Source organism: Equus asinus, chromosome 1 (assembly GCF_041296235.1).
Source record: "Equus asinus isolate D_3611 breed Donkey chromosome 1, EquAss-T2T_v2, whole genome shotgun sequence".
Lineage (NCBI taxonomy): Eukaryota > Metazoa > Chordata > Mammalia > Perissodactyla > Equidae > Equus > Equus asinus.
In genome coordinates, this window is record NC_091790.1 from 193,469,390 (window position 1) to 193,496,735 (window position 27,346).

The 27,346-nt window shown below is 44.3% G+C and overlaps 1 protein-coding gene across 5 annotated transcripts in view; it reads right to left on the reverse strand.

The window, feature by feature from the left end:
• Positions 1-27,346, reverse strand: part of DENND2A (DENN domain containing 2A) — a 94,288-nt gene that overhangs the window by 32,809 nt on the left and 34,133 nt on the right. For 4 of the 5 annotated variants that reach the window (XM_044774906.2, XM_044774837.2, XM_044774878.2 and 1 more), the window contains 6 exons: positions 17,770-17,897; positions 16,359-16,480; positions 8,583-8,783; positions 3,119-3,212; positions 2,575-2,625; positions 1,246-1,433 (listed from right to left, as the gene is read on the reverse strand). In XM_044774906.2, coding sequence (XP_044630841.2) covers positions 1,246-1,433; positions 2,575-2,625; positions 3,119-3,212; positions 8,583-8,783; positions 16,359-16,480; positions 17,770-17,897 — 784 coding nt within the window. The remainder of the gene's footprint in view (positions 1-1,245; positions 1,434-2,574; positions 2,626-3,118; positions 3,213-8,582; positions 8,784-16,358; positions 16,481-17,769; positions 17,898-27,346) is intronic. The other variant, XM_044774809.2, reaches the window with a different exon arrangement.

Genomic DNA, 27,346 nt, shown 5'->3' on the forward strand with positions numbered 1-27,346 from the left:
TGATTAAGTTCTGCCATGTGTGCCACTGTGCGAGGCCCTTAGGGGAGTAAATAGGATACTAGGTCAGTCCTTTGCGCCTTGGTGCACGCTCTGTGTGGTTCTCAACTAAACGGGGGCACACCCACAGCACTGGCGTTTTCAGGGGATTAGCCCCAGAGGTCAGCAGGAGGAAGGTGAATACACGCCAGTTTGGAGGGCTGCTGCTGCGGTTTACTTCAGTTATGTACAGTTGCCACCCTAAACTCCAAGGACAGGACTTGATTGCTGTGCTAGACCACTGTGGGCAGTATGGAAGGAAGGCTGGCCCAGGAAAGGAGCGGACAGCTGGGACCTAGGCCTTAGTACATGCTGGGTTTATGCCTCAGTGGTGGCAGCAAAGGGAGGCTCTGAGAGGACCAGAACATGAGCTCCCCCCTCTCTTCCCACCTCTGAGCATCCTCATTGTATGAACTGAAGGAAGAGTGTCACGTTCTACCTTGTGAGTCACTATATGCTTACCTTATGCCCTCCTGTCAGAGTGTAAGCTCCCTGAGGACAGGAAACACATCTTGCTCAACTTTGTAATCCCCAAGGACCAAGAAGAAAACAGCTTGAATGTAATAGGATCTCAGTAAACTCTGGTTGAACTGAATTAGAATGTGGTGAAACATCTTTAATATTGATGTCAAAGCCTGAGAATAATTTAAATACTATTGGCCATGCCATTTTAGGCTTTATTGAATGCCATTTCATTTTAGCTGCCATGATTTAATATATGGTAAGCCAAATCCACATAGCCAAGAACCATGTTAGAATAGAATAGGGTTCTCGTGAACGCACACATACACCGTTCAGTGCATGTACAGATGTTTAGCATGGACACAAACATGACACCCCTTAGGCAGAGCTGTGTGGCTTGACAGGAAAGAGGCTTCTAGGATAGGCTGGGAAGAGATGTGGCTGGATAAGGAGACTCGGAGGATGAAGAGGATGGTACGGTCAGCATAGTGACTGACCACAGGAAGTGAGTAAGTATTTTTGTCCATACTTTGAGTCCTTGAATCTCACTTCCTGGGACCTCCCAAATTCTCCAGCAGCAGTGATTTCCATTTGATATACCCTAATTAGGACCCATTTTTGAGATTCTAGACACTAAGCTTTCCTCAGACTCCCACACCTCCCTGAAACCACGAGCTCCACCAAGATTTTGGCAAGAATGCCGTAGTAGTCCCCTGGTAGGCTGCAGAGGCCTGGCCCGCCCTGTACCTTCAGAGGGAACTGCTGGGTGAGTTCTGGCACATACGCAGCCCCGGCCTGCTTCTTGTGCAATGACACGACCACAAAGTACTCGAAGAGCTGCCTCTCCTGGTACTCGATGAGCTCCCGGTCTAGTGACGGGTATCTTGGAGCCTGCTTCAGGCGTGACTTCACATTGACCAGGCGTTGGCTATGAGCTGGAGACAGAGAGAGCGAGTCTGAAAATGACTCACTTTCCAATGTGGAATTGCACAGAACTACAACAGGCTGTGTAATTCTCAGCTCAAGTACTTTTTCTAAGCCTAAAAAAGTGTCCCACATTTAACATATTAATACAAAACTCTTTATTTGGGATCCTTGCCAAAGTTCTGTGAGGAGCAACATTTGACAGGCTGCTAGGCTAATTGGGGTGCAGGAGCCTGGAATGTGGGGCGTCTGCTCCTCCATGAATTTGCTGTCTGGACCTGGGGCAGTGGCTCAAGAAGTCCTTGCCTTCTTCTGTCAGATGGGGAGGGGACACTGATTCCTTCCTTCACTCATTTCCTTCATCTTTCAGTTTGTGGGATGTGAAAAAATCCAGACCTAAGAGCTTTTGGAGCTGGGAGCTTTGTAAACACCCCACGTGACTCAACTGGCAGTGACCTAACTCTGGAACTCCCAGGGACCTTCTCTCCTGCTACCATTTGATGCAATGGACGTGGACTTGCTGCATTCTAGAGGCCGCTGGGGAGAAGTGAGGCATTAGAGGTGAACGAGGCAGGGCCAGTGAGGGTGGATGTCCCATCGCAGGATCCCCGTCCCGGAGTCTGAGAGATTGTGCGAAACTCACTACAGCCTAGGCCTACATCACCAAGTTAGAGCCACAAGGACCAATTATTTCAGCAACTTCTTTTGACAGATGAGGAACTAGGGGCCCTGAAATCTTAAGGGATTTCCTCCAGATCATATAGCAATTTTAATAGGAATGGGCAAGAGCCCCAGGTCTCAGGAGTCCCTGGCCAGCAGTGATGTACCTTACATAGGTAAGGAAAACACCTATGACATAACTGGAGGACATGGGAACAGGCGTGTGCTGCAGGGTAGCCACTCTGGGTCTCCAGGTGGAGCGCTAGGCTTGGTGAATGACCAGGCCCATTCTGGTCATGCTCAGGACTGTCGCCCCTGAGACAGCCACACACCGCCCCCCACACCGGTCCCCATCCCCTCAGACATCCACGCCTTGCCTAACAAGCTTGCCCAAGGAGGCTTCTGTCTCGTCCATTACACTAAGCAGGAAGGGCCATCCTTGTAGCTTCCTAGTCACCTGCATGCACCCTGCACAGCAACTGCTCTTCTCACCTTTCAGCTTCTCCTCGGTGTCACTGTCAGATTCACTGTTCTCATCTGTCACTAGACCAAAAAAAAAAAAAAAAGTTGCAAATGTGAGTTCGAATGCAGGAAACTTTTTCCATGCGGTAACACAAATCAAAGATTTCTAGTTCAGAGGGGGTGTTTTCTTTTTGTCTATTTAAAAAAAAATGGACAAACCATGTCATTTGTCCAACTAAATGTATTTCCAAATTAATTTGGCTCTAGTTCAGATGGTACCTATATTAAAAATTACAGCAAAAGATACTGGCCCCTTTTATGCATGCTGAGCAAAGGAGATTGTGCCCATGGTGAGGTCAGCGCATGCAGCACTGGACTGACTTGATGGATGGACAGGGAAAGAGGCCCAGAAGACATGCCACCAGGCTGGGCTCTGGGCTCTTCAACTGGCCCGAGGACAGTGGGAGACATTTACAAAGCACCAACTTGTTGTCCTCCTTAGTGAGCCGACTCCAAACAACAGGAAGCCACTTGCAGGAAGAATGTGTTTTCAGATTCTTGTGGGGGGTCCTACCTTTTCCTGAGTTGCTCTCTGTTGACTGGGACAGCCTCTTCACCCGCTTCTTTCCTCTCCGTGCCTCATAAACGGCATTGATTCGCAATACCAGCTGCCAGATACCAGAAGACAAGCCAGTGTTAGCAGCCTCCTCCCCACGTGCAGCTGGGATTCCTCCGCTGCCCGTTTGCTGCTAGGATGATGGAGGGCCAGGGAAACGGGGCTGGAGGAGACATCTCCCACCAGCCTACCGGTGTCTTTCAATCACTCTTTTCTGTCAGACGGGAACATGGCTGTCAAGAACACTAAAGGAGGCTGCCAGCCTCACTGATGTGTGGGCGGGTGTTGTCTAAATATGCTAACACATCCAGCTGAGACACAGAGGGAGAAGATTTCATTGGCTAATGGTGCGATGGCTGCTCTCACTGTGATACAGCGATGTCACTGTGGTTTGGGAAGGAGCTTTTGCTCCCAAAACAAAAGAAAAGAAAGAGATACCAAAAAAAAAAAAAAATGTTCCCAGGCAGAGCCCCTTCCATGGGAACCATGCCAAGGAACGTCTGAGAAGCCCCGGGTGGGAAGGGAGCAGGGATTATGGTGGATCTTGAGTCCTAGCTGGAGACTGCATGGAGTGGTGCCATGTACCCGACACGCTGCCCTTTCCACAGAGGAACACTCACTCCAGACTTGTGGGGCCTTTCACGACCTCTCCTAGTGCCAAGTCAACAGACACCACTACTCAGAGGCACATTTTCCAGGCTGACTATGGCAGAACAGTCTGGTGATGGAAGCCCTGGGTTACCTCCCACCAGGATTCACAGCACCCCCTGCAACTGTCAAAGGTGGGAGCTTCCCGGGTTCCACCAAGTTGGGGGAAAGGCAAGTCTACCCATGCACAGTTGAGGCAAACTAGCGATTTTAAAGGGGAACTGTGTTTTTAAGCTGACTTGAAAAGTTTTACATTCTTTTATGCATTGGGAAGAACAGAAGAAGGGATGTGCTACGGTAAACTGGATGGTAGGTACCCAGGTGGGTGCAGTGGACAAGGTGTTGCCAATCCCCATCTCTGCCCTCCACTCCTCTGATCCACTCCCCAACATAGCTCACTAGCTCCTCTTCACAAGCCGGAGCACTGGCCCGCCCAGAGAGGAGGGTGGCTTATTCTCAAGGTCTCCTTGTGGTGGGCCTGGGCCCTGTCCCTCTGGCTCTGCAGACTGCTACTGAGACTGCCCTGCCGTATCTCGGACACCTGCACACTCTGGCTCCTGACGGGCGGGGGCCCGGCCCTGGCTGTGCCTGCTCTCTTTGTGAACTCCTCATCTCTAACCATGAATCTAACCTGAATGAGGTCTCTACTTTCACCACCAAATCCCTGCCATGTGGCATTTATATTTGCTCTTACAAACCCCCCTTTTCCTTCAGAGCTCACATCCCTGAACCGGCCTTCTAGTCTTTTCGCATGTGTTCTAACCATTGGGATATTAATGCTAACCCCATTTCCCCTGGAAGAAGACACCATATAAATGCGTTGCTAGTATTCACAACAGCCAAGACGTGGAAACAACCCAAATGTCCATCAATGGATGAACGGATAAACAAAATGTGATACCTATATATAATGGAATACTATTCAGCCTTAAAAAGGAAGGAAATCCTGTCATATGCTCCAACATGGATGAACCTTGAGGACATTATATGAAGTGAAATAAGCCAGTCCCCAAAAAACAAATACTGTACGATTCCATTTATGTGAGGTACCTAGAATACGCAAATTCATAGAGACGGAAAGTGAAACGGTGGTTGCCAGGGGCTGGGGTAGAGGAAATGGGGAGTTAGTGTTTAACGGGTGCACAGTTTCAGCTGGGGAGATGAAAAAGTTCTGGAGATGGATGGTGGTGATGGTTGTGCAACAATGTGAATCTACTTAATGTCACTGAATCGTACACTTAAAAATGGTTGACATGGTAAATTAGATGTGTATTTTACCACAATTTAAAAAACATAAATAAACAAATGAGTTCCTAGGTCAAAGTGCTTTTTGGGGAGAAAGAAATCTTTAAACTCATTCAAAATTTCCCCCCAAAATATCTAAAAATAACTAGAAAGAAGACAGTTACCATAGTTAACATCCTTCTGTTTATTCAACTACAATGAACACTAGACTGTGAGCTTCGGGGGCAGGGATTTTTGTCACTTTTGTTTACTGCTGTAACAGTACCCGTACGGGATAGAACAGCGCCTGGCACACAGGAGGTACTCAATAAATATTTGTTGATTGTGAATTTGTTGAATGAATACTAAGCATCTCCTATGTGCAAGAGATTTTGCTAGAAGCCGTGGGGGATAAGAAGACAGATGGACGTGGCACTCCTTCTCAGGGCACTTACATGCTAACAGGGAGGGCCAAGAAGCATTCGTAACTATCACACAAGACCATTCATGAGCGCTATGTGAGTAGCAGCAAGAATGTGACAGAGAAGGGTTTTCTCACTTTAAATCAGGTTATGGAATATGTGGGAAGCCATATATACTTCAGCCAATAAATCTTCGTTCCTTTTTATTTAAAAAAATTTTCCCCAGAGAGAAAATCTTTAAACATGCTTTCACATAATTGTACTTTAACAGGAGATAAGTTTTGTTCTTTTAAAAGTGTTCTGTACTAGATGCATTGGCCTTTTTAGAAACTTATTTTTAAGTTGAAAAAAATATTTTTAACTATAAGCTCATTTGGAAGATAGTCTGTTTCAAGCATGGGGACTATCATTAATAATATTGTATTGCATATTTGAAAATTGATAAGAGAATAAATCTTAAAAGTTCTCATCACAAGAAAAATTTTTGTAACTAAGTATGGTGACGGATGCTAACTAGACTAATTGTGGTGATCATTTCTCAATATACACAAATATCGAATCATTATGTGTATACCTGAAACTAATATACTGTATGCCAATTAAACCTCAATTTAGAATGAAAAGAAAGATAGTCTGTTTCAGACAAAGAATCATCTGGTATCTAATTCCACCTGTGGTGTTGCTGAAGAAAAGCAATGGATTTCACACAGACCTGCTAAAGCGCGCTGAGAAAGGCAGGAAGCGAGACAGCGCGGCAGCCGCTTCCCACTATAAAAGATGTCTCAGTGTTTCATGAACCCTGAGGACAGCACACTGCTGGTGATTAACAGCTCTGCTTCAGTTGCCAGATTAGTGAAAGTACACAGTTGCTAGAAAAAACACAGAGAAGGGCTGTCTTGTCCTTTCTCCTCTCCCCCACTGGGACCCTGACTCCTCTCAGAGCTGAAGCAGGGAGAGAGCAAGGGAAGCATCCACATGGCCAGAAGGGACGCTTACAGTAGAGGCAGCTTAAGGAAAACCAGGCAACCCATTGTCTGACGAGCTGTGATTAGACCATTAAATCCTCCTTGCTAGATAAAAACACACAAGCAAGGTTTGGATAGCAAATGGTTTGGGGTTCCAGAACATAAAGTCATGAAGGTACCCAGTAAAGAAGCTTTGACTTCAACTAAAGGATTCAGAGCATTTTGAAAGAAAGAAACACAGTACTCAAGAGTGGGGATAAACCTGGGTTAAGATTAAGGAACAAGTGACAAAACTGAGGATTAATGAGACTAATGGTAATTAGTGATTTGCTTTCTTTTCAAACATTTCTTTAAAGAATTGTGTATTTTATCTTTATGATTAAAGTTTTAATAAGATTTTGTTGTTGTTGTAAAAGTGACAGATAAAACATGCTGATTTTTCTCTTGGTTTGGTTATGCCTGGCAAAGCCTATTTGCTAAGGCCACTGTGTATTACTTAAGCCGTGGCAACTCACTTTAATTCCAGGCAATAAGCTGAAAGGGATAGACTGCTGCATGTGCAGACACAACACATATACAGAAACAGAGTTCCACCTTTCTCGTCACCTCTCTACTTTCACACAAAATGCGCACATATATTCTTTTTCCCTTAATCTAAAAAAATCTTTCAAAAATATTAACATAGTATAAGGGCAGTGATGGGCGAAAGTGTGGGGGCCGGAGATAGAGGTTCAATGCTTAGTAAGGGATCACACACTCAAACTTCGAATTGTATCAAAGCTCTTTTAACCTAACAGCTAATTCATTTGATGATTCCTGTTTAACTTGCTAAAATAATAGTGAGGCTGTATAGACGTTAATAGCCACCTTCATTCTTCTACAACTGTAGGTTTTTGACATTACACACACGTATGAACCATGCCAGAACAAGCAGATGGGGAGTTAAGGGAGTGGCTTGAGAACTCACTGTGGGGTCCTCATGAGCAGCTATAATGACAGTGCAGGACAGTGACTAGAAGGCAGCCAAAGGGAGATACGAGAGTGACTCTGCCAGGACAGAAAGAGACTGGGGTCCACGTGTTAGAGGGAGCTCAGTCAGCAAACTTCCAATAATCGCTAAGCAACCCGCACTGCGCCCTGGGCAGGGCAAGGCAGAAGCAGGGCAGCATGGAGGGAATGAGGCCTGGCTCCCACCTTGGCCCCTCTCTGCTGTCCATCCACAAAACAAGGCTTGTTCCACTTACAACCCCCATCAGAGTTTTAGGTCTTTTCCCAACCACCTGACCCTAACGGCCCTTACCCTTCAGAATGCACTCTGATGCTCAAGGTAACTTAAATTCACTTGAATAAGAAGGTTGGAGGCAGAGATGGTGAAGCTCAAAACACTGGTTAACCAAACGGTGTCAGGAGGAACCAGCTTGTGAAGATGTCCCTTGACTTGTTTTCAGGTCAATGGGCCACTTTGAGAAATCTGATGAAACCTATATGCAGTCTCCTCGCCTTCCTCCCATCCCCCTAAATCCATCCACATAAGGTTATACACAATTTTATGGGTTTCGTGACCCCCCCTAAAGCCCATCTTGGACTCTGAAAGTAAGAATCCCTGCTCTAATACTTCCTGTACCTAACTGGCCAATAAAGAATGAGCGGCACTGCAGGGCTGGAACCGGGCAAAAGGCCATTTAATCACTAGCAGACACACGAGGATGCATATCCAAGCCACTGGGCACATTTCACCTTTGGGACTGAAAAGAGCCTGGAAATTATATTTTTGACAAGTGCTTCCTCAGAGCACAGGCTCCACTTTGACCTCTGCAGCGGGCACTGACAGAGTCTGAGTTAGAGCACGATGGATGGAACTCTACTTTTTGAGGCCATGAATGAGGAGGACGTGGCCTTTGGAGCCTGGGCATTGGAAACACAGTCTAGGATCAGAAGAGGAGATTAGGCTGGGAGAAGGCTGACTAAGAGGAAGGCTACAGGACCACAAGAATTATTATGACAAAGGCCTGGACATCCGAGCCTGCTGGCTTTCCCCTGGCCTGAGACGAAGCAGGCAGACAAGGGCCCAGTGATTGGTTCCCTGCCCAGGCTCCTCTGCAGCCTTCCTCTGCAGGGCAGGGGGAGTATATATCTGAACACGAAGCTGGTTGCAAGCCTTACCTTGGGTATCTTTCTCTTCTTCCTGCCATTCTGAGGATCTCCAAGGTTGAAGAAAGTGTCATCAGGGCTGCTGGGAGTGGACGGGGGGCTGATTTTGTAAGGGGACCCAGTTCCATCCCGACTCAGCTTCCTAGTGTCCAGCAGTTTGAAGTTCCTCCTCTCTGAATTTTGCCGGAAAAAAGCAGGTTTGGACAATGACTGCTGTGAAGGGAAGTGAGAAAAGAAGAGTAAATAACTACAGAGGGACTAACTGGGAGATACTGGTGGTGCCAGTGCCAGAGGCCATGAGGTTGAGAAGGGAAGCGGTCTACGTTCCCAGGGTATGTTGAGTTTACCTACACTAGTAAGTGCTCAGTAAACATCATCTAATTATGGAAAATTAGTATGACATAACATGTAGATCTAATTCATCTCTCTTTTTGGATAAGTGGGAATTCACCTGGCTCAACCTCTTACCTTTATGGATGAGGCTTTCTAGTAATCCAAGACATGCTGGACTGGGAGTTACAAGACCTGAGCCTAGCTTTGACCCTACTGCTGGCAAGCTGCATGTCCCCTATACAAGGAAGTCACCTCTCTGGGCTTTAGGATCTTATTCTAAAAGTGAGGTGCTTTAAGGTCAAAGGCAAACAAAAAAGTGGTAAAAACAATTTACAACTTACAACATAGAAAAGATATACTGCAAATTAATGAGAAAAAGACTAACAATTCAAAAGAAAAACTGGCAGACAGAAACTGATGATTGGATAAAGAAGATGTGGTATATATACACAATGGAATACTACTCAGCCAAAAAAAAAGACGAAATTGGCCCATTCACAACAACGTGGATGGACCTCGAGGGCATTATGTTAAGCGAAATAAGTCAGTCAGAGAAAGACGAACTCTATATGACTCCACTCATAGGTGGAAATTAGTATATTGAGAAGGAGATCTGATCGGTGGTTACCAGGGAAAAGGGGGGGTGGGGGGAGGGTACGGAGGGGGAAGTGGTGTACCCACAACATGACTAACAAAAATGTACAACTGAAATCTCACAAGGTTGTAATCTATCATAACATTAATAAAAAAAAAAAAAGAAAAAAGAAAAACTGGCAGAAGGTAAGAATATAGAGAGTTTATAGAAAGGGAGATACACTGGTTCTTAGATATATAAAAAGATTCTTAGCTTCACTCATAAGAGAAAAGAAAATTAAAACTCCACTGAAGAAATATTTTTTACTCAAAGATTGGCAAAGATAAAAAATTTGATAACTCACTGTGTTAGTGAAAGTAAGGGGAAAATGTGACTTTCACACTTTCATATACAGTTGCTGGGACTAAAACTTGGTGGGTCTGGAAATTGGTCCAACTCTAAGGGGGGCAATCTAGCAGTACCAACAAAATTACAAAGGCATATACCCTTTGATCCAGCAAGCCCACCTCTAGGAATTTACCCTACTGATATACTTGTGCAAAGTTATATCGTATAAGGAAAGTTACATCGTGCAAAGTATATTGAATACTGTCACGCCTTGTAAACACAAAATATATCCATTAGTAGAGGCTGGTCAAATAAATTATGGTACATCCATCCAGTGGAATACAATGCAGGTGTAAAAAAAACCTCAATGTACTGATATGGAAGCTTCTTTCAGATACATATTGTTAAGCATAAAAAGCAAGGTGTAGAATAATTGATACAGTATGCTGATATTTGTGTGTGTTTGTGTGTGTGTTTTAAGGAGCTATTCTGCTGGTATATGCGTAGGAGAGTTCTGGAAGGATACACAAGAAACTGACAGTGGTTGCTCTAGGAGAGAGAAATAGAGGGACGTGGTGAGAGGAAGACTTTTCACTAAATACCTTTCATACTCCTTAAATTTTGAACTATATGAATGTATTAACTATTCACTAAAATAAGAAATATTGATAAAATAAAAGAACTACTTGGACTATATGTTTTCTAAAGGTACATCCAGGACTCACATTTTACATACTATAAATATAGATGTAAAGTCTCTTTTTCAAAGTTTATTACTGAATTAGACGAGGTACGGGTGCATAAAGCACCTAGCAGAGTGCCTGGGATACACTAGACATTCAATGTAAGTTATTTCTCTTCCTTCCTCTTATGACATTGACATTTTTCATACTTTGATGTGCTAACTGAATTTTTCTCAAGTATATTGTTTATGTTCTTCGCCTATTTATCTTTTGGGATCTTAGCGTCTTTCTTATGAATTTGGATGAGCTCTCTAGACAGAACAGATACGAACTATTTGTCAGTTTTGCTGCAGGTGTGTTTTTCTGCGTGGTTTGTTTGTATTTTTATCTTGGTTATGTGGAATTTTTCACATAACATTTTTATATATGAAAATCTGCTCACCTTTTCCTTTGTGAGTGATTTCATCTTTGCCTAGAAAATCTATATCTTCTTAGGGGTTTAATAAATATTTAATTCCATGTTCTTCTTTTATTAGTTTATTTTGAACATGTTTTATTCATTAATCCATCAGTAAGTTATTTTATTGTATGTTACTCTAAATCGATTTTTTCCAAGCTAATATATTTCTATTCCATTTAATGAATGAGCCTTTCTTTCTCTATCAACAAGCCCACATTTACAATATCTTAAACTCTCATAGGATAGTCTTATTTTGTGCCAGTCATTTATATATTCTTGTTTAGTTCCAAGGAGTTTGTAACAATAACTTTGGAGCCTTTTTAAAGACTTCCAGGAATAAAGACTTCTAGCCTTCTAAGTGGCCTGATCCGATGTTGTATCGTGGGCCCACAGGGAGCAACTGCTTAGTACCACAAGCCCCGAGAAGAAGCAGCCAACATGGTTTGCTCACTGTGGGCATCCTAATAATTAAACTGGCACAAGAAGAAGGAATAACGATGACCCTTCTTAAAGACCAAATTCTATTTGCAATGAAGTCCAAGGAAATGGCTCCAATTCTTTCACTGCATTGGAATCTCACCAAATTGTTGGCAAAAAGCAGGTATCTGTTTTCATTAGAGATTTAGATTGTGATAGTGTTTGTTCAACTATTTTACCTATGAAAAGTTCTGAGAAGAAAGAAAACAGAGAAGGAAGCAAAACACGGCACACAACTTTCTAAAGGGTGTCAAGAGACCTGGTGGAGGTTGTGCAGGGGCTGCATCTCCCAGTGGTCACACTGCTGGAGAAAGGGGCTCTGGGAATGTTCTGGAGCGCCCAAAATAAGCCACCAAATGTCCAGGGAGCTTTCATGAGGGAGTGGAATTTCAGTAGCTACTTAACTGATAAAAGGAGAAGACTTAGTGGGCTGTGGGGAGAGCATTATCAAGCATACAGCACAATCTCAGAAGAGGCAGAGAGGTGAGGAAGGCCCATTTGACCCAAGTCGTCACGGCTTTGAGTAGGTGCAGTGAAATAGATAGAAGAGACAACAAAACAATGAAGACACCTAATTGTCTGGAAGGACTTTGATAGTGAGGGTATGAATCTTGGAATCTTAGCAGGGGTCAGCAAGCTTTTTCTTTAAGGCCAGACAAGTAAAAATTTTAGGTTTTGTGGCCCATACTCTCTCTGTCACAACTCTCAACTCTGCCATTATAGTACAAAAGCAGCCATGGACAATACGTAAACGAGTGAGCATGGTTACGTTCCAATAAAAGTTGATTTATAAAATATCAGGTGACCAGTAGTTTGCCAAACCTGAACTACAGTATAACAGGGGAGTCACTACAGGACCCTAAGGATGACTGTGTCAGCCTGTGGTCCAGAGAAGATTCCAGCTTTTGATCAGAGAGCCTCACCAACATGCCCTGATGATAACACGCCCAGTCGCACTGCGTCTCTATGGAGTAACCTCTGGGGCCCAGCTCTGTCACAGAGGCTCACAGAGTCTCCCTAATCTTAGAGATACTGGATTCACAACGGACACAACCAAAGATCTGTAATGTCCAAGAGTGGAAAAGCAGACAAAGACCTTCTGTTGAAGCCTCTGGAGTTATTTCAGGAGACCAAGTGTGATGGGCCCTGGCCAGGCGACATCTTGGTGGGGACGAAGAGGCTGCAAGGAAGCTGCGTGCCTCCCCAGAGGGAAATGACCTGGACTCAAGCGGGGGGTTGAGTCACCCTTCTTATCTGTGAATGGTAGCTCTCTCCTGTCCTCTACTGTCCCTATCCTACTGCCTCAAGAGACACTGACAGCCGGAGACTAAAAAGGTCCTTAATATAAAATATCCCATCTTCTCCTTACCTGTTTCAACCTCATTCCTATTCTCTTCTACAGAGGGCTCCTCCAAGAAGTACTCAGATATCTTTCACACAAACGTACACATTTGTTCATTATGCCCACAGGTACACATATTTATGTAAATACACAGACACTCCCTTAAATATACATATACAGAAATATAGAGACAGGCATACACACACATTCCAACAATTGGGACATTACACTAAAATAATGGAAAATCATGCAGGCAATAAAATTGTATTTAAAAAGAAATTAATAACATGGAGAAATATTCATGATAAATAAAAAAGAACAGCAAAACTGTTTAACAATATCACCCCAAATCTTTTTTTTATACACACAGATGCACAAACACACACACACAAACATACAGTGTAAGGCAGCCTGTATGAGAAATAAACCAGTGTTAACAGTGGTTATCTTTAGGTGTTGGGATTACATGCAACTTTTAAAAAGACCTTTAAAGCACACGCACACATATACACACAGACACAATAACAATCTATTACAGAAAAAAATACAGGTGAGCATAAAGAAAAAATTAAAACCCTCAATTATGGATGTTTTATTTTCTTCATTACACTTTTCGGTATTTCTAAATTTTTTACGAGAATGCTCTATTTTCAGAAAATAAGGTTATTTTTTAAAAGAACACATACTGAAAAGCATAATTCTATATATTTAACAAACATAAATAAATAGTACCTATGTTGCAGGCACTAGTCTAAGTGGGCTACAAGTGTTAACAAGAAAAGAAAACGGCCCCTTCTCGGGAGCTTGCATTGCGCGTTTCTAAGCATTAGCATCTGCCCTGGCTGCGTGTCTACTCCCTTCTGAGGAAAGTCTGTCTCACTGACCCTTACCTCTCTACTGGGACCAGGCACGATGTAATGAAATGAAAATCCCCAAAGAAGTCTTAGGACCTTTCTGTGGCTGGCAGAGACAGTTGCCACAGAGGGACTGCTTCAGCAAGCTCCAAGGTCCCAGATGCAGCCCACATGTGGCAGATGCTCCAGGAACATTTGCTGAGCTAAACGGAGGAAGCGGAGAAGTCCACTGCTGTCCCTCAGAGTGGGAGCACAAACCAGACACCCAGAGGTGGCAGAGCAGAGGAACAAGCATGGACACAGAGTCTTGCTGATGACGTGCAAAGGTCCAAAATAGCCTAGAAGTATCAGAAGCAATCAGACACGTGCACTGGGCCACTGGATTATCTTTCTGCAGGATAGCTGCCTCTGGACTTCAAGATCCCATTGACCTGATTACCTACTATGTTTAGCTGTTTTGGAGACAGAGGACCTAGGATTTCTCTAGCCTGGCAGGAAGGGGAAGAAAAGGGCTGTGGAGCCTTTGTTTTCTGGAATTAGGGAGGAGCACCTGGCTCTGAATGCAGAGCTGATTTGGGCAGATGTTTTTCATTGTTCCTAAGAGGTGACGTAGTGTACTCCCCACATGAAGTGGAGAGCGGGGTAGGACGTGAAGGGGACAGACTTGGGGTGACAGCCTTCCATCTTCTTCTAAGCCAGGCTTATCCATTAAATGTTAAAGACATCCATATTTCAATGGAAACAAAAACAACACATTTCAAAGACAAGTAGAAACTATTTTCTAATTACCAGTTGTCATGGATAATCATGACGGCACTCCTGCAGAGGAGGAGAAAACAGCAGTTAATTGGTTTCGGTCAGTATTGTAGCAATTGACCTGGGATGGTAAGATCCACCCTACATGATAGGTTCTACCTTCAATTCTCTTCAGGAAGACTGCTGGCAGAACGAGTCCCTTTGCGACCATCAAGCACAAAAGGCACGCTTCGTGTCCGGAATCCCCCAGCCGCCAGCAAATGCTGACCTCACACGGAGCCCAGAGAGGAAGGTGGCTTCTTTTCTCAGGCTGGAAACAGATCCTCGCAATGGGATTCAAATGGACTCTTGCAGCCTGAATTTGGCCTTCTTTTATTTAATTTCTTCCACAACTAAACATTGTATAACAACTACTTATAGGAGACACAAACAGAATATATCCTTTCTGACCTTGAAGAATTTACAATCTAGTTGGGGAGCTATTTTTAAGACATACAGTCATGTGCCGCATAACGATGTTTTGGTCAACACGGACCACATATACGATGGTGGTCCCATAAGATTAGTACCATATAGCTTAGGTGTGTATTAGGCTATACTGTCCAGGTTTGTGTAAGTTCGCACAATGACAAAATCACCTAATGATACATTTCTCAGAATGGGTATTCGTCGTTATGCAATGCACGACTGTATCATATGACTTAAATGTGAATCCAAATCATGGAAGTAAGAGATGTCATAAGGCAACTTACACAATTTGGTGTGAAAAGAATTCTTAGCCCACTGAGGCAAGGAGGGGGGAAAAATCCCAGGGGCTGGGAGGGCCTGTAAGCTTCCTGAAGGAGACATGACTAAGCTGGGCCTTAAAGGATGGGAGGAGCCAAGGGCAGAGGTGGAAATGACCTAGCGCGGGAGTGTGCAAATTACAGCCTGTGGGCCTCATCTCGCCCACCACCTGTTTTTGTACAGGCCATGAGCTAAGAATAGGTTTTACATTTTTTAAATGGCTGAAAAAATAATATTTCATGACACATGAGAATTATAAAAAATTCAAATTTCAGTGTCCATAAATAAAGTTTTGTTGGAACACAGCCACACTGATTTGTTTGCATATTGCCTATCTGCTCTGCACTACGACGGCAGCGCTGAGTAGTGACAACATAAACTGTATCTTTACTCTCTGGCCGATCCCAGGCCTATAGTATTAGAGGGGCAGTCAGCAGGCTTTGGCTGAAGGGGAGCTTTTGTATGCAGGGCGTGTGGGAAATTAGGTACTAATGAGTACCCAGGGATCAATTATGGAGGATACTTAATGCTAAGCTAAGGAATAGGAACTCAGTCCTGTAGGCAATGGGTTGAAATTATCATGTATGTGAATACAGTTATATTGTCTATATGCATATAGTACAAAAGTCCAAAAGGTTCAAAGGATATTCTGCAAAAAAAGTCAGTCTTCTACCCTGACTTCCAGGTACTCAGATACTCAGACAACCCCACAGAGGTGCCCACTTACTCACTCTTAGTATCTTCACAGAGATATTCTTCTATGTGCCCAAACATATATGAGCTTACAAAAGTGTATATTCTTTCATTAAAAACCCCACAAATGGTGGCATAGTATAAAAATACTATTTGCGCACCATGCCTTTCAATCTTACATTTTAGAGTTTGTTTTATGTCAGACATTCTTCTTTACAGCTGAATGATACGGATATACTATCTTATTCACCTAGTCTGGGAGGGTTCTGACCCAGAAGCTAAAGTGATACTTTAGGAAGCTTTGTTGAGCAGAGGGGTTCCGGGAGAACCAGAGGCAGGAAGAGCAGGCAGGCAGCTGATGGACAAATCCAGGAGCCTGGCAGTGAGTGTGGCCTGGCATTCCAGTGTAACCCAGAACTCCAGGCTGCACAAGACCACAGCGCTGGGGAGCACCCCACCACCCCCCCCGCCAGGACTCATACCTTGGTGGGCGTGTCAGGGATGGAAGAGGTGGGAGAACCTGGAAAGTTCAAGACACACTTCTTCCCCAGGCAGCGACCGTGTAATTCAACATCCTCATAAGGGTTTTCCTTCACTGGGGGATCTGTGGTCAAAGACAATGGGTCAGAAACTGGAAACATTAAGAAAGTTTTCCTTACTGGATCTCTACCCTACATGTTGGCCTTTCGTTGTAGAGATGTCTGTTGTCTTGCTATCCATTTACCTTTCCTCTTGGTAACAGACCTTGATTTTCACTGTGGTAACTCCCTGCATCCCCATTCTTAGACTTAGTATGAGATTAACTCCACCCTCAGTTTCATGGCTTTAGCCAGTTGAGTATCCTGAACCCCTGCCTCAGTGAGCAGTTCTGGGAAGGCCTCACATCCCAAGCCTAAGCCAGTCACGGCATGGCACTCCTGGGCTCTGAAGGTGAACAAGGGGCCTAAACTGGTCCAGTCAGAGCCTCAGGATTTTTGCTGGGACTTGCTGGACACAGGCTCTCCCCGACAAGGTACGGATTCCAGGGAGCTGATGGCAGCCATCCCAGGAAACCTACTGAGAATGGAGCTAACCTGAGAGAGAGGAAATGAAGACAACAAAACCAGTTCTGGTCACATGAGTCAACAAACTCATTTCTGCCTCTTACCAGCGCATTTCTTCCCCTACTCCCGCTCCCACCCCCAACATGTGCAGACTCTGGTCTGAGCTTACACCTCACTGAAACTGATCTTCCCAGAAGATTATTTAACTTACCAAATTTAAATGCTTTATACAAACTCTGTGACTCTAAGCCCTACTTTGGAATCAGAAAGAATTCTTTCGAGCTAGGCTAAAGTTACTTTTTTAACAGTAGACATTCATTTTAGTCTGAATTTTGATGCCTTCTTACCACCACACTCCTACAGTTTCAGAAAGAGTAGGGTGGTCTTTAGTTTCCTATCATTCAGCAATCCCTATGATTTACTGAACATCTGTTATAAACAAGATATTTCGCACGCCATTTTCTCCAGTCCTCAAACAACCCTGCAAGGAAGCTATCATCACCCTTAGTATACTGATGAGAGAATTGAAGTTCAGAGACGTTAAGTCATCGGCTCAATGTCATCCAGCTAATAAGTAACAGAGCCAAGATTCCATCATGGATATAGAGGCTCCAGGTCCATGTGTGTCCCGCTGCACCACGCTGCCTCCATGGCTGTTCATCACTAGTGCTTCTCCTCCCCTGCAGCCCTGTTGTCGCTCACATCTTTCACTCACCCACTGCTTTCTCATTTATTTGACTACATGTATGTCTTTGCGTGTTTGTGTGTGTGTTTCAAGCAGCCAGCCCCATTTCCTCTCTGCTTTCTCACAGACACACATATACCTGTTCACAGACACATGGCCGCTTACCCAGAATGTCTTCATAGACGTTCTCCTCCGATAAAGTGCGTGTGAGCCCCAACTTGGTCTGTGCATACCAGTCCACCCTGCTGTTCTCAGAGGAAGACTGCAGTAAGTCTTCAAACTCATAGGACTTTCTGGGTTGTACAAGATGGGACGGAAAAAAACAAGAACTTGAATCAAATTAGGCTGGTTCAGAGATTACACACCCCAAAAATTTTTTTTCTTGCAATAATATCTATAACTGAAATCAACTGTTTTTTGCAAGAAGGTACAAAAATCCTTGAATAAGAGATGTGGCTTTTGGGGCTGGCCCCATGGCCGAGTGGTTAAGTTCGCGCGCTCCGCTGCAGGCGGCCCAGTGTTTCGTCGGTTCGAATCCTGGACACGGACATGGCACTGCTCATCAAACCACGCTGAGGCAGCATCCCACATGCCACAACTGGAAAGACCCACAATGAAGAATATACAACTATGTACTGGGGGGCTTTGGGGAGAAAAAGGGAAAAAATAAAATCTTTAAAAAAAAAAAAAAAGAGATGTGGCTTTTACTTAAACCAAGTAAAGACAGTATACAAATAAAACACAGTCCCAGCTTTGTAAACAAACATACACATAGAAAATAAAAAGAAAGGAAGGAAATGAAATACACAGCTGCTATCTCAGGACTGAGGAATGGCTGGTGGCTTCTCTTCATGTTTACTTCTCGGGACTTTTCAAATGTCCTACAGTGTTTCCAGAGTCCACATTAATCATCAGAAAGGAGCAGTCATGGCCAGTTGAGAGCAGACCAGAGGCCTGGGCACCTCCCTCTTTCTCTCACCCAAGTGCTTATTACCAGAATGAAACTCAGAGGTTTAGGGTTGAGACACCCTACCCTGCCCCTCAGAGATCTGTGCAAATGTGGCTGGGTCTCAGTCTGTGGCCTGGCACATTCTATGGGTTTCTACTTTCTACCCCCAGCCCCCATCCTACATCCACATGGGCTGTCCTTGTGCTGCTCATGTTGATTCTAATGGGAAGTGCAGCCCCTTCTCCCAACACTCTCTCTCTCTCTCTCTCTCTTCCTCTTTCTCTCTCTCTCACACACACACACACACACCAACCTGCCTTGAGTTTCTGTGATTTCTGAACTTTACTGAACATTGGAATATCACGAGGTGGGTCATATCATGAAACACACAAAACATCAGCCATCGCACAGGTTCACTCCACCTCCCCTCTTTTTCTTCTCTCTCTCCCTATCCTTCTGCAAAGTAACCCACAACTTTCCCCACGTCTGGAGCAGAACGGCCCTGCCCACTCAGGTTCCAGAGGCTCACCTTCTACCCCTGAGCAGAATGGTTAGGAATTTCTGCTGAACACACCTGGGCCTTCCTGGAATAGAATCTAGGTGAACACGCAGTCCACCCACATTAAACAGGGCACATCCCCGAGCTGGCCTTGACTTGATCCTGGCCCTTCACTCCTCCTCCTACAGGGTCCAGATGATCACAACCCTGCTATGGGTCAGGAATCATCGCTCTTCTCTCTTATTTTGTTCACATATGTCTAGCACAGTGTTCTGCACATGCTAGATGGCGACTACTTAGAAATGTAGAGGGTCTCTGTTTCTTCACCCAAACTTCCAATCTCTCTCCAGCCCCTGGGGAAGGGGCCCCTCTGGTGGCTGTAGGATTAAGCAAACCTGGATACAGATCCCAGATCCTCCATTCAGAAGCCTTTTAACCTTGGATGAACTACTTAACTGGGCTGAAACTCAGTGTCTTGAATTGTAAAATAGTAATTATCTCACAGGATTGTTCAAAGAATAGAAAAGAGAATGTTTGTAAAGTCATTGGCACCTAACAAGCGGTCACCAAATGTAAGCTATTACTATTACTGTCACAGTGCTGTTACTATTTATGTAGCCAGTGTTTTACACTGAACATTTACTGTGAAGGAGGCACTGTGCCCCAGGTTCGATAAACAAGGAGTGGTTAAAACGGTCAGTGTCCCTGCCTCAAGGAGCTTACACTTTAGGAAGATAGACATTTGACCAGCACATGCACAAACAAATAGAATTATAAACTGTGTTAAGTTCAAAGATGGAAAAGTATAGGTTGCTACAAGCGAGTACATCAAGGAGGACTCATTTAGGTTGGAGGATGCATCAGGAAAGGCCTCGCTGAGAAAGTCACTCATTGAAGCTGAGATCTGAAGGATAAAAAGACCTTGGTGGAGGGAAGAGTGTTCCAAGAAAGGGGAAGGGCATGTGTGAAGGTCCTGGAGGGTGCAGAGAGTTTGGTGCATTTGAGGAAATGACAAACAGACAGACATTCAGCACGGCTGGACTGCAGGGAACAGGGTGGTAAATGTCAAGTGTGAGCCGGTAGAACCAGGCAGAGGCCATTTGCCTGCTTTCCAAACTTTGGGGGATTTCTCACATTTTAAATCTTTCTCTTTCCACTAGCTTCTTTTTCTCATTTTTCAAACATGCACCGGGGGCCGGCCTGATGGTGCAGTGGTTAAGTTCGCACATTCCACTTTTTGGCGGCCTGGGGTTCGCTGGTTCGGATCCCGGGTGCGGACATGGCACCGCTTGGCAAGTCATGCTGTGGTAGGCATCCCACGTATATAGTAGAGGAAGATGGGCACGGATGTTAGCTCAGGGCCAGTCTTCCTCAGCAAAAAAAGAGGAGGACGGCAGATGTTAGCTCAGGGCTAATCTTCCTCAAAAAAAACAACCAAAAAAAACATGCACAGGTTTCCTCTGTCTTGAAAAACTTTCATTTGAAGCAGTGACCCTTGTTCTGCTATTTCTCACCTTCCTCGCCCACATTTTTAACTGGGGGGAGGGGAGGAGGAGGAGCACAGACTATTCTAACTGTCTATTAGTTTACAGAAGTTCCCTGGTTTTTCTTTCCTTTACCCTCTCAACCTGGTGTCTCTACACATCCCTTTTCTGAAACTGCCCCCTAAAGGTCACTGGTGAGTTTCCGGTAAAACCTAACCACCTTCTCCGTCCTTTCTCTACGTGACACCTCTTGGTTTCCACAGTGCGGGCAGCGGCACTCGGGGTGCAATCTGTGGGCCAGAGCTGGGTGCCAACTGTTTGTTACTTGCCCTTGATGAGCTAAGTACAGAAATTCACAGTAAGCATTTAGAAACTTTTCAAGCCATTTGACAGGATAGATTTTTAAAAAACAAAACTGAGGCTTGTATATTGTTGTCTTTTTAAATTTCATTCCTTTAGTAATTATTTTTTACTATATCTTACAATAGGACTGTCGGGCAAAGGATTGGAAATACACACATACATGCCCTCCTGATGGTTCGAGAAGCCTGGTGCCATTTGGCCCTAATCTACTTCCCCTTGCAGACAACTCTTCTGGTGCCTTCAGTGAAGCTCTCTTCCTCTTCCTCTTCCTCTTTCTGGGCACTGAGCATTTCCCAAGTCTTTTCCTTTTTAGGCTCCAAACTTTAACATTTCCACATCTGAATTCATCCTCATCTACCTCCATCCCACCCTCGCTCCTTCATGAACTTGAACTTGGCACTTGGGGCAGAAGCACAAAGAAAGGCCAAGCTGCAAGCTTCCAGGCTGGGTCTCTGTGACCTTGAGTCAGGCCATGGGGCTAAAACTGTCACCCGTGTCCCAGGGAGCCTGGCTTACTAACAGAAGATCATGCCAAAAGGAGGGGCTACCAATCCATGAGCCCCTCCTTCCTCCCCTTGAGGTGTCCAGCCAGGAGAGGAAGGAGCAAGCTTCAGAGTTCTAGGAGATGGGGTCTGGAGGCGGGAGCAGATCTGAGCTTTTTTCTCTATGATGGGAATGGCCTGTGCTGGGAGCCCACTCCAAACATCTCTAGTCTGAACTGCCATTAGCCCAGGCTGCCATTAGCCAGGCAGCTGACTCGGGATGGAGGGGTGGTGGTCTGTGGCCGAGCAGAGTGAAGTTGGCCTGGAGTGGGCCACAACTCCTGGGTTTCCCCCAGTGAGCTAATCAGATTAGGTTAGCTGGAGTCCTCAGCACGCACACTACAGAGATTTGGTTGAGAAGATGCAAGCTGTTCAAAGAGACCATAGAATCATTCATTCAACAACATTTATTGAGTACTGACCAGATGCCTCACTTGGATTAGCACTTTCAAACTTTGCAACAACCTTGAAGAATTACTACTACTATACACATTTTATATATGAGAAAACAGAGGCATAGAGAGGTTTGATAAATTGCTCAAGGTCACACTGGGAGAAAGTGGTGGAGCCAGGGTGTGAACCCAGGACACGTGGTTGGAGACTGCTGCTCTTAATGACCCGGGCATTAAGCAGAGCGTGCAAGTAAGGCAACGCGGGATGAAAGCTGCAGTCAGTTCTCAAATTAAAACAGGTAGAGTTTCCAAAGTTTGTTGTTAGGAACTTGAACTAATTTTCCATACAAAACCATACAAAATTACACATAACCGAGCATTACCCAGGCAAGCCCTCTATTTCCCTTATAACTAACCTACGCCAGGAAGAGAAGCTATGAACCCTCAGAGGGAAAACGGGACAGGTGAGGGTTGCTTCACTGGGAGCTAAGCAGTTTCTGCCACAACGTCAGGAAGCCCACTCCTGGCAGCAGAGGGAGAGGGTGGCAGCCAGCACTTACAGGTCAAGCCTCCACGGCCTGGGATTCAAGCACGACCCTAGCCAAGTTTGGCCTCTGCTTTGGCTGCAGGAAGGGGCAGCAGTTGTGCCTTGCTTTACCATGGAGAGAGTTCTCTAATTGTTTTGATTTTTAAAAATCTCTTTTGAAGTACCTATGAAGCAATGTTCGTATAAGTCAAATTTTAAAATAATAAAATTATTATAAAGTATCTATAAAATAATATCTGCATAGTTCAAATGTTTTAATAATAAATGCCCTAACAATAAAGATGTTTGCATGTTAAAGTCTCTCCAAGTCCCAGCGAGTGGCCCGCTTATTTAGAGCATATGGAACACAACGGAGAACCTGGATCGTCTGTTGGGGTTTGTCAGGACGAGATTAGCCTGTATCCAAATGGCTGCTGTCAGACACCCTGGGATTTCAGGTTATAGTTTGAATGTTTTTTATGATCCTTTCATATTTCCAAGAGCAAGATGCTAATACAAGAGTTCAGCTGTATTTTGCAATTGATTCCCAACACATAAAAGTTTCCAGCAGTCTAAATAGTATTAGAAAAGCTCAATTTTAAAATATTACAAACTTCCTTTAGGGGCTACCCAGTGGTGCAGCGGTTAAATATGCACGTTCCACTTTGCTAGCCCAGGGTTCGCTGGTTCGGATCCCAGGAGCGGACATGGCATCACTCAGAAGGCCATGCTGTGGTAGGCATCCCACATATAAAGTAGAGGAAGATGGGCACAGATGTTAGCTCAGGGCCAGTCTTCTTCAGCAAAAAGAGAAGGATTGGCAGCAGATGTTAGCTCACGGCTAATCTTCCTCAAAAAAAAAATTTTCCTTTAAAAAAATGATTAGGGGCCGGCCCCATGGCTGACTGCTTAAAGTTCTGAACACTCAGCTTCAGTGGCCTGAGTTTGCAGGTTTGGATCTGGGCCTGGACCTACTCCACTTGCAGGCCATGCTGTGGAGGCATCCCACATACAAAGTAGAGGAAGACTGTCAATGAATGTTAACTCAGGGCTAGTCTTCCTCAAGAAAAAAAAGGGGAGGAACTGGCAATAGATGTTAGCTCAGGGTGAATCTTTCTCATCAAAAAATAAAAAATAAACTGATTAGGGGACAGTTATTCATATTGCAAAACTCGTGTTTAATTTGCAAAAGAATTCATCACAAGATTTCTCAAACGGGCAACTTCATTGCTGTATTAAAATGTCAGTTTTCAGTTGACTAATTCCTATGCAGGAATCTTGCAAGACAAAGAAACTTTTACATCACCATGAAGCCACTGTCCATAGGAGACCAAGGAGAAACTGGAAATCTTCACACGCCCAATTTCTAAAGCCAGTGGGAAAACAGAATTCCAATTCCAGTCTGATTTATCGCCTCATGTGTTGGTAACATATTAGCAAGCAATGGTTTGAGGCGGTGAGTTCATTCTAAGCACTTGTTTTATAACCCACACGAAGCCTCCAGGGACTGCAGTCCTTTGGTTCCGGGGCTCACGTAGGTGACAGGCTCCCCGAAGAGGAGAAATAGGATTAAACTCATTATCCAGTCATCCAGCTAAGTCTTTTCTAGGAAAATATTTTTTTAACTTGAAAAAATGTTTTAATACCTTTATTTACATATTAGCTTTGAGAGAAAGGAAATTTCAAAGGGCTAATGATAACCACATCCAAATTGGCTTCTCTCTCACTTAAACATTTCCACATTCATTCCACACCCAGCCCACATGTTTAATAAGCACTTTCTGAGGGTCAAGTTGAGCTCATAGCTGGTGATTCAAAGACAAGAAGTCCCCGCCTTCGGGGAGCCCACAGCCTGGGGAAGGCGGGTCACTTCCTTTGCCTGAGTTTGCTTCCTGGGTCCTCAAATTACCATGTGATTTTGCTGCTGCTTTGTTTCAGAGACGCTGGATTGATCTGATTAGTCCACTGAAGTTTGCCGAAGTGGGTTATAACTTATAACAACTAACACATTTCAACAACTAACGCCAAATACTGTCATTTCAATAGTATTTTGAATGTTATTTGTGATTTTTCCATAGTTTTGTAAATGACATACTAACAAGAGCTCATCCCACATCTCCATTTGGATGACACGCAGGAATCTCAAAATTTTAGTTGTTAGCACCATCAATTCTGACCTAGTGACCCTGTGTACAGCAGAGTGGAACCCTGTCAGGTCTTTTTGCGCCATCCTCGTACCTTCCAGCGCTGTATCAGACAATGCTCCACTGCTATTCCTGGGTTTTCATAGCCAATTTTGGGGGAAGTGAGCAGCCAGGTCCTTTTCCTAGTCAGCGTTAGTTTGGAAGCTCTGCTGAAACCTGTCCACCTTGGGTGGTCCATATGAGTGGCATAGCAACTCAGTATCACAGCAACATGCATCCACCACAATATAACAACCAACAGACAGGTGGTGTGGTTCCCTGACCAGGAAATGAACCCTGGGCTGTGGTGGTAAGAGTGCTGAATCTTAACCACCAGACCGTGAGGGCTGCCTAATCTCAAAATTAACAAGGCTAAAATTGAACTCTTATTCTTATTTCCCCTCCCGACGAGGACCAACCCCTCATCAGTGCTGCCATCTCAGCAAAGACCATCACTTCTCTCAATGCCCATGGCAGTTAGATCAGAGGGTAACCCCAATACCTCCTCGCTCTTCCTCCCATCCCCACAACCACCCACCCTGTCCACTGGTGCCCCTGCCAGCCTCCACACTACTGTGGGGGGTGAGCTTTTAAAAATGCAAATTGGATTGTGTCTCTCCCCTTCTTAAAATCTTTCAAATGCTTCCCATCCCGCCTAGGTAATAGGCCAAAATCCTTGCCTGGTCTGTAGGGCTCTTCCGGAGCTGGCTCCAGAAGACCTCTAGGCCTCAGCCACACCATTCCTGACCCCTCTGGCCACACTCGTGCCTTTCAGGTCCTCCAGCATGCTAAAGTCTTTCTTGCCCCAGGGCCTTCACCCACTTGTAGGCTCAAACTGAACACCCATCCCCCACCCTCCCCTTGCCTGGGAAGGTCAGGCCTCAGTCTGAGTGTCACTTCCTCTCAGAGCTGGCCCTGTTTCCATGACATGCTAGAGATCCCTGCTAACAATTCCCATAGCTCATGGGCTTCCTCACAGCACTGAGCATGGTTATAATTACATACAATTACATAACTAGTTGTGTAATTCTAACTATTACTAGTGCGTAAGTTCCATGAGGGCAGGGTCTCAGTCCGTCTTGTTCGTTGCTACATTCTAACACTACAGAGGTGCCTGGTAAATATGTGTTGGTTGAATACGTGAGAGAATAGTCCAAAGGCTGGTTTTAATGGCCACAAATAATGCTTCTAATTTATCCTTACGTTAGAATGAAAAAAATAAAGTAGCTGTATTCTTAGAGCTAATTTTTAGTCAATTGTTCTGATCACATTTCCCCTAGAATTATTTTTAGCTATGGGTTAAACAAGCCTGGATAGTCTGGGACCTAGCCACCACTTAAAACACCATTCCCACAGGCTAGAAACCAGGGATGCTGGGCTCTGACTCCCTCCTCCACCTCCAGCTGCCATAGCGTCTCTTCTTGCCTCCATCCTGAGTGGCCACAGGCAGCTCTTCCCCATGGCCCCCCACCCCCACCCCAGAAGGCCATTCATACAACCAGGCGAAGAGAGTAGGGGCAGAGCAGGAGAATGCTTATGTTAGCTCCTAGCTCGCACTCTGTTATCGGGTATCTCCCCCATGGAGTACTATGACTACCTTGTCATACACGTTGTGCTTCTGCTTATCTCTATCCTGGATCCAAAATAGAATATCAGAAGAACAACTCTCTCTATCCACCACTGTGTCTAAAATCCAACCATTTCCACGTTCCGATGAGAAATAAGACATGATGACCACTCTTCTAATATAGAATAAGCACCACCCTCTCTACTCTCGTCTCTTTGTTTTCCAATGCAACTACCATTGAAATAAATAATTTTATAAAATCAAGCTTCTCAGACACTTTCCAAGCAACATTTGCTCTAAATATCAAAAATTAATCACACAACTTGCCCCTTTAAAGATTTTAAACATTCAGTTTTTAGATATGGTAGTTAGATTTGCCTCACGGATGTCATGTTGACTGAGACAGACTCATAATGACAGAGACTGACCACAGTGTGGCTGGTAAGTTAACCTTAACCATTAAACCGATGAAAGCTAAGGGTTGCTGCCCAGCCAGAGAGCTATGGGGATCCCTATCAGTTCTATAGAAGATGGAAATTATGGAATCAATAACAGCACACTATGATTTGGCAGCTATATAATGACCGAGGTTTCATGTCCTCAAAAATTCTGAAAGTCTTACACTAAAAGCCCCAAGGAAAGGCTGAATCTATATGACGCCAAAACAATCAGTTGAAAAGTTGAAATTTCGGTCAACATAGTTACTTGTTTCATAAAGATCTAAAAACTCTGTCATATGACCAAATTAAAGTAAAATAAAAAATCTGTATTCAAGTTAAAACATTTTGGGCATATAGATAGATGTGAATTCAGGATGCTGCTCACACTTAAAAACTAGTAACTTTTCTTGCTAAATGTTGGCCTTATAGCATTTCTGCCAAAGATATTAAATGTATGCCATAAAACATACATAACCAAGTTAATGCTGCTATAGGAACCTTATCTTTGGAATTTCCTGACATTTGAGGGTTTCTCATTTTCCATTTTAGGATTGAAGGCATAAGTCCTTGTATTTAATTTCCTGAGGCTTTAGAAAGAGAGAAGAAAGGGAAGAAAGAAGAGAAGGAGGAAAGGAGGAAGACAAGAGAAAAGAGGAAAGAGAAAAAAGGGAAAGGAAGACTAAGAAGAGAGAAAGAAACGAAGAAGACACATTTTCTTAAACTGAGGATCTGAATCCACTGGTTTGGCTCTTGCTCAGGTGGACTAATCGGCCTATGAAAATAAGCTGAATACATTC